This window comes from Colius striatus, chromosome 29 (genome assembly GCF_028858725.1).
Source record: "Colius striatus isolate bColStr4 chromosome 29, bColStr4.1.hap1, whole genome shotgun sequence".
NCBI lineage: Eukaryota > Metazoa > Chordata > Aves > Coliiformes > Coliidae > Colius > Colius striatus.
The window spans coordinates 1,030,379-1,037,728 of record NC_084787.1 but is presented as its reverse complement, the minus strand read 5'-3'; the positions used below and the strand labels follow the sequence as shown (position 1 = coordinate 1,037,728).

At 67.8% G+C, this 7,350-nt stretch overlaps 1 protein-coding gene across 1 annotated transcript; it reads left to right on the top strand.

The window, feature by feature from the left end:
• Positions 1-369: 369 nt before the first annotated feature.
• Positions 370-6,748, top strand: ANKRD35 (ankyrin repeat domain 35). Its single transcript, XM_062016060.1, has 13 exons — positions 370-486; positions 582-587; positions 1,637-1,767; positions 1,862-1,950; positions 2,693-2,757; positions 3,077-3,134; positions 3,240-3,310; positions 3,403-3,509; positions 3,605-3,687; positions 3,834-5,668; positions 6,239-6,328; positions 6,421-6,486; positions 6,614-6,748. The coding sequence occupies exons 1-13, from the start codon at positions 370-372 to the stop codon at positions 6,671-6,673; spliced, it is 2,778 nt and encodes a 925-aa protein (XP_061872044.1). The 3' UTR covers positions 6,674-6,748.
• The last annotated feature ends 602 nt before the right edge of the window (positions 6,749-7,350 follow it).

The window sequence follows — 7,350 nt, the reverse complement described above, 5'->3', positions numbered from 1 at the left end:
ATGTGCACGTGGGGGGGGGGGGAGTGTGAGCCCCCCGGGGGAGCCGGTGCCGCAGCCCTGGAGGGAGCGTGGGGGGAGGCTCAGCCCCCTCCCCAGGACCACCGCGGTGTTTGTGCCCCCCGGGCTGGGAGAGGGGCCGTGGGGGTCTGTCCCGGGGTCTGTCTGTCCCGGGTGTGTGTCCATCCCCCGGCGTGTGTCTGTCTGTCCCCGTCCCGTGGCCGCAGTGTCCCCTCGGGCCGTGCCGCTGACATCGGGGCTCAGCCGCGGTGCCCGACCCGACCCGACCCGACGCGGCGGCGATGGGCGCCCGCGCACGGAGGCGGGGGGATGGGGGCAGGGGGGTGGGCTTGGGGAGGAGAGAGGTGGGAAATGGCTTTTGTGGGCGAGCGGGAGGTCCCCGGGGAGGGGACGGGACGGGACGAGCCCGGGCGGGGTGCGGCGGGCGCCGGGACGGGGCGGGAGGACGCGCAGCCCAACGCAGCCGCGGTGCCGGCGCTGCCGCGGCCGGGGGACGCGGGGGGGGGTCCCGGGGGGGGCCGGGGGCTGCCATGAAGCGGATGTTCTCCTGCTCCACTTCGCAGGTGACGGTGAGTCCCGGACCCCCCTCCCCCGCCCCGACGCGGGGACCCTGTTTCTGTCCCTTGGAGAAGGGAAGGATGGAGTTTGGGGGGCTCTGCACACACCCCCGGGTGCTGTCGGGGGTCCCCGGGGGGGAGTCTGGGGTGAGGGGGGATGGGGGTGGCCCCCCCTGCTGCTGCCACAGCTGTGGGGCTCAGCCCTGGCACTGTAACCCCAAATCCTGGCCCAAGCTGCAGCCCTGCTGCCGGCTGAAAGCCCGAGCCCAGTCCTGACCCCAACTGCAGCTGCAGCCCCCACCCCAATTCCTACCCCAGTCCTGTCCCCAGAACCAGCTGCACTCCTGACCCCCACCCCAGCCTTTGCTCTGGTGATGCCTCTGACATCAGCTGCAATTCCAGCCCCAATCCTGGCCCCAAAGGTGGCTGCAGCCCCCAACAGCCCCAACCCTCACCCCAGCTCCAGCCCCGACGGCGGCTGCAGCCCCCACCCCAACCTTGGCTCCAGTGAGGGCCCTGATGTGGGCTGCAGTTCTGACCCTGAGCTCCATGGCAGCTGCAATCATCACCCCCATCCTCACCCCCATCCTCATCCTCACCCCCACCCTCACCAAATCATCCCAGTCCTCACCCCAGCCCCACACCCCCAGTGCCCAGGAGCAATTGCACCCCCCTCGTTACCCCTGGAGCAGATCCTGCTGGGGTCCCTGGGGGGTCCTTGGGCTCAGCCTGGTCCTGGTGCCCATCCCTGGTGCCCACCCACCCTCCCCAGCGCCGCGGGGCCTGGCGTGGCGGCGGCACTCACCAAACCAGCCGGGCAGGCACAGGCACAGGCACAGGCACAGGCACAGGCACGGACACGCTCGCCTCACCTCGCCCCAGCACTGAGCAACCCCGAACCGCGGGGAAACTGAGGCACGGCTGCGTGCTGCTGCGGGGAGCAGCCCCCAAACAGAGGAGACGGCCCCAAAGCTGCTTCACGAGCCCGTGCCTCAGTTTCCCCAGTGGGGCAGGGGGAGGGTGGTCTCGTCCCCACAGCCCCCTCCTCGTCCCCTCCTCAGGTGGAGAGCTGGAACAAGCAGGACCAGAAGCTGCTGGAGGCCGTGGAGCGGGGGGACGTGGGCAGAGTGGCCGCGCTGGCTGCTCGCAGGACGGCCCGGCCAGCCAAGGCCAACGCCGTGGGGCAGTCTGCGTACGTCGGGGCACGGGGAGGGGGGACACCCGGGGGTCCCCAGGGCCGGGGGGTGCAGGGGGGGATGTTGGTGGCACCTCTTGTCCTCCCCCAGCTTCCACCTGGCTGCATCCAAGGGTCTGACCGAGTGCCTGACGCTGCTCCTGGCCCACGGGGCCCCTGTGGATGAGAAGAACGATGATGGTAAAAACTGGGGACAGTGTGGGGACACATCCTGACATGGGGAGGGGGTACATGGGGGGGACACACAGATCTGGGCTGGGACAGTGTGGGGACACATCCTGACATGGGGAGGGGGGACATGGGGGGGACACACAGATCTGGGCTGGGACAGTGTGGGGACACATCCTGACATGGGGAGGGGGACACATGGGGGGACACACAGATCTGGGCTGGGACAGTGTGGGGACACATCCTGACATGGGGAGGGGGACACAGGGGGGACACACAGATCTGGGCTGGGACAGTGTGGGGACACATCCTGACATGGGGAGGGGGACACAGGGGGGACACACAGATCTGGGCTGGGACAGTGTGGGGACACATCCTGACATGGGGAGGGGGGACACAGGGGGGACACACAGATCTGGGCTGGGACAGTGTGGGGACACATCCTGACATGGGGAGGGGGGACACAGGGGGGACACACAGATCTGGGCTGGGACAGTGTGGGGACACATCCTGACATGGGGAGGGGGGACATGGGGGGGACACACAGATCTGGGCTGGGACAGGGCTGATGCTCTCGTTCCCCCTGGGTGATGGTGAAGGGCTGAGTGTACCCCAGATCCAGGGTGCACCCCATGTCCTGTCACAGCAGGGCAATGTCCCCAAGGGGAGATGTCCCATTAGAGGTGGGGGGTCCCCTGAGGACAGGGGGTCCCCTGTGTCCCCCCCCTGTGTCCCCTGAGCAGGTCTCTTGCAGGCAGCACCGCTCTGCATCTGGCCACCATCGCCTGCCAGCCCCAGTGTGTGAAGGTCCTGCTGCAGGTAGAGGGGACCACGGGGACCGTGGGAAGGGGGGACAGGGATGGGGATGAAGATGGTGGAGATGGGGATGAAGATGATGGAGATGGGGATGGGGACAGGGATGGGGACAGGACAAGGTGGGGACAAGGAGAGATGAAGGTGAGGATGGAGATGGGGACAGGGATGCAGAGGGGGATGAGATGGAGCGAGGGAGAAGGATGTGGATGAGGACAGGGATGGGGATGCAGAGGAAGATGAGGATGAGGATGGGGACAGGGGCAGAGTGTGGTGAGGGTGAGGGTCCCCAGCTCAGCACAGGTCTCTGCTGTGTGTCCCCCAGTACGGCGCCAACGAGAGTCACGTGGACAGGCAGAACCGAACCCCCCTGCACTGGGCTGGTAAGTGCTGGGGGGGTCCCAAACTGGGATGACTGGGATGAGGGACCCAAACGGCTGAGGAAGCCCCTGTGATGCCCCCACCCTGACTCAGCCCCCTCCTCTCAGCCTCCTCAGGCTGCGCCTCCAGCGTTCTGCTGCTCTGCGACCACGGGGCCCTCCTGGATGTCACCGACGCCGTGAGTGGGGATGGGGGTGGGCGTGGGGAGGTGACAGGGGATGGCAGGGGGACGATGGGCACCTCGTGTGTGTGTGTGTCACCACCCCCCAGCACGGACAGACCCCCCTGATGCTGGCGGCGAGGGGCAACCACGCTGCCATCTGCGCCCAGCTGCTGCGGAGAGGAGCCGACGCCAACGTGGCCACCGAGGACGAGAAGTGAGTGGCCACGGGGACACTCGTAGGTCATTTAGGGGGAGGGGGGGAGGGGAGGGAGTGTCTCTGTCCCCCCACATCGTGTCACCGTGCCCTAGGACTGCGTTGACCTTGGCCCGTGAGTGCCACAGCCTGGAGTCGGCCGAGCTGCTGCTGAGCCACACGGCAGCCGCGGGCACTGGTGGGCACATCCCCGGTGGGACCTTCCACGGCCTCCCATGCTGCTCCCCGAGAGGTGACACCCCTGTCACCCCCCACACACCCCCCATCGCTCAGCTGCTTATTTCTGGGGGGAAAAAAGGGGATTTTAACTTCTCCTCCCGGCAGAGAACGGCATCGGCTGTGCCAAAGGCCCCACGGCGCAGGCAGAGGACGGCAAGGAGGAGGAGGAGGAGGAGGAGGAGGAGGAGCAGCAGCAGGAGGAGTGTGAAGGGCAGCAGATGAGGAGGCTGAAGGAGCAGCTGCTGAGGAAGACTCAGGAATGCCAACGCCAGGCGGCGGCTGCCCACGGCACCCGGCAGCGGCTGCGCCAGCTGGTGAAGCTGCTGCCCGGCGCCGGGCTGCGGGCTGAGGATGAGGAGGAGGAGGACGAAGGTTCCTGCCTGGCCCTCCTGGCACAGCACCTGGGTGAGCTGAGGATGAGGACGGCGGAGGAGGAGGAAGGGGACGGAGGGCGCCAAGGCCTGGAGGAGCCCGAGGAGGCGCCGGCGCTGGGCCCGTTCCTGGCCTGGCTGGGGGAGGAATGCGCCCGGCTGCGGGAGGCCAAGGCCGCGGCCTTCGCCCGCAGCAAAGGGCTGAGGAAGGAGGTGGAGGAAGCCCTGAGGAGCAAATTGCACTACGAGGTGGTGTCGGCGGCCGCCGTCCGGCGCAGTTTGGCCGCCTGGGAGAAGCTGGTGCTGGGCTTGGAGCAGACGCTGAGCCGCGCCGACCGCGCCCACGCCGAGGCGCTCCGGGGGTCGCGGCTGCTCCTGGCCAAGCTGCGGCGGGAGCCAGCGCGGCCACGGCCCGGGAACGGCCCCGGGAACGGCCCCGAGCCCCGCGGGACGCCGCACGGGGAGCTGCTGGGGCTGAAGGAGAGCAACCGGGAGCTGAGGGAGAGCAACAGGGAGCTGCTGGGGCTGAGGGAGACCAATGGGGAGCTGAAGGAGCTGAAGGAGAGCAACAGGGAGCTAAAGGAGACCAACAGGGAGCTGCTGGAGCTGAGGGAGAGCAACGGGGAGCTGCTGGAGGTGAAGGAGAGCAACAGGGAGCTGAAGGAGAGCAACAGGGAGCTGCTGGAGACCAACTGGGAGCTGCTGGGGCTGAAGGAAACCAATGGGGAGCTGAAGGAGAGCAACAGGGAGCTGCTGGGGCCGAAGGAGAGCAACAGGGAGCTGAAGGAGCTGAAGGAGAGCAACAGGGAGCTGAGGGACAGCAACGGGGAGCTGAAGGAGAGCAACAGGGAGCTGCTGGGGCTGAAGGAGAGCAATGGGGAGCTGAAGGAGCTGAAGGAGAGCAACAGAGAGCTGAAGGAGCTGAAGGAGAGCAACAGGGAGCTGCTGGAGGTGAAGGAGAGCAACAGGGAGCTGCTGGAGCTGAGGGAGAGCAACGGGGAGCTGCTGCGTGAGCTGGGGCGGCTGCGCCGGCAGCGGGAGCGGCTGCGGGACGAGCTGCGGGGGCTGCGCGACTCCGGCGCCGACGGAGCGGCCGCTTTGTCCCGAGAGCTGGAGGCTCGGAGGCAGGAGGCGGCGAGGCTGCGGCGGAGGCTGCGGGGGCAGCGGCGGGAGCTGGAGGAGCTGCGGGACGGGCTGCGGGACGCGGCCGCCGAGGCCGGCGCCGGGATCCTCGCGGAGCTGCAGCGAAAGCTGGACGGGCTGGTGCGGGCCCAGCGCGAGGCCCTGCGGCTGCTGGAGGCCATGGACGGGGCCGGGCCGGAGGCAGAGCCGGGGCAGCCGGCGGAGGGGCCGCAGAGCGGGGCTGGGCCGCGGGACGAGGCCGAGCGCTGGCGGGCGGCGGCGGCCCAGGAGACGCGCGCCAAGGAGGCGGCGCTGGAGCTGGCGGGACGGCGGGAGCGGGAGGCGCAGGAGCTGCGGGACAGGGCCCAGGCGCTGGAGCAGAGCGTGGGCAACCTGCGGGCCAGGGCGGGCCAGCTGGCCAGTGCCTGCCGGGACAGGGACGGCAAGGTGAGGGGACGTGCCCAGGGATGGAGGCTGCAGGGACGGGGCCTTCACACCCCTGTGCCCATCACCATCAACCATCCCTGTGCCCATCACCATCATCATCCCATCCCTGTGTCCATCACCATCCCCTTCCCACCCCTGTGCCCATCACCATCAACCATCCCTGTGTCCACCACCATGTCCTTCCCATCATTGGCTTCATCCCATCACCATCCCCTTCCCATCCCTGTGCCCATCACCATCCCCTTTCCATCCCTGTGCCCATCACCATCCCCTTCCCATCACTGTACCCATCATCATCCCCTTCCCACCCCTGTGCCCATCACCATCACCATCATCATCACCACCCCTGTGCCCACCACCATCCCCTTCCCATCGCTGACTTCATCCCATCACCACCCCCTTCCCATCGCTGTCCCCCTCCCTGTCACTCCCATCCCAGTGTCTCCCCATCCCAGCGCCCCTGAGACACATTTTAGGGGGCCAGGAGCTGCCCAAATCCCCCTCCCAGCCCAAGGGGAACCGCAGGGTGTGACGGGCAGCTCCAGCTTTGTCTCCTGTCCCCCACCCCAGATGAAGAAGCTGCTGGAGGAGACGGAGAAGCTGTCGGCAGAGGTGCTGGGGCTCCGTGGGCAGAGTGCTCGGCTCCAGCTCCAGCTGGAGGTGGGTGCCAGCACCCAGTGTCACCCCCTGTCCCCCCTTGTCACCCCCCATCACACCCCATCACTCCATCACCACCTTCTTCCCCTCCCCAGGTCGAGCAGAAGAACCACCGGGACGTCATCGCTATCTATAGGACCCACCTGCTCAACGCTGCCCAGGTGAGACCCCCTCAGCCCCCTCCCTGGGGGGACAGTTTGGGAGGGGAGGGGGCAAAGGTGGAAACGAGGAGTTGGGAACCCATTTGGATGGGCCAAAACCCAGCCCCCAACTCTCTGCTCCCCACAGGGCTTCATGGACGAGGGCGTCCACGCGCTGCTGCTGCACATCCTGCGGACCGAGGGCTGAGGGGCAGGATCAGGGCCAGCCCCATTGCCCCCCATTGCCCCCCACTGCCCCCCCATTGCCCCCCATTGCCCCCCACTGCCCCCCATTGCCCCCCCGGCATTAAACTGGAAAAGCTCCATCTGTGTCTCCTGCCCCGTGTCCCGCTCCACACCCTGAAGTGTTGGATTTGGCCGTGGGAAGGGTCTCTCTGGGGGGAGCAGAGGCCCCTTTGGGGTATCTGGGGGCTGGTGAGGTGTGACACCCCCTCTAAGCACCCCCAGTGGACCCCAGGATGGGACTGGCTGGTGGCACCAACCCCATAGAGCACCAGCCCCATATGGGACCAGTCCCATACAGCCCCAGCTCCACACACCATCGATCCCACGTAGAATCAGCCCCATGTAACACCAGACCAGCACCATACTGGGCCAGTCCCCGTGCAGGATCAGTCCCATACAGCACCAGCTTCATACTGGACCAATCCCCATTCACGACCAGCCCTGTTCAGCACCAGCCCGGCACAGGACCAGCCCCGCACAGCACCAGTCTGGCACAGGACCGGCCCCGTTCAGCACCAGTCTGGCACAGAACCAGCCCTGCTCAGCACCAGTCTGGCACAGGATCAGCCCCGCACAGCACCAGCCCGGCACGGGACCGGCCCCGCTCAGCACCGGCCCGGCACGGGACCGGCCCCGCTC

What these genes read in the sequence shown, in the direction of transcription:
- ANKRD35 (XM_062016060.1), top strand. Translation starts at nt 370, where the DNA reads ATGGCTTTTGTGGGCGAGCGGGAGGTCCCCGGGGAGGGGACGGGACGG. An exon ending in GTGGCCACCGAGGACGAGAA is followed by an intron (nt 3,510 to 3,604) that starts GTGAGTGGCCAC and finishes ACCGTGCCCTAG; the next exon opens with GACTGCGTTGACCTTGGCCC. An exon ending in ACCTGCTCAACGCTGCCCAG is followed by an intron (nt 6,487 to 6,613) that starts GTGAGACCCCCT and finishes TGCTCCCCACAG; the next exon opens with GGCTTCATGGACGAGGGCGT.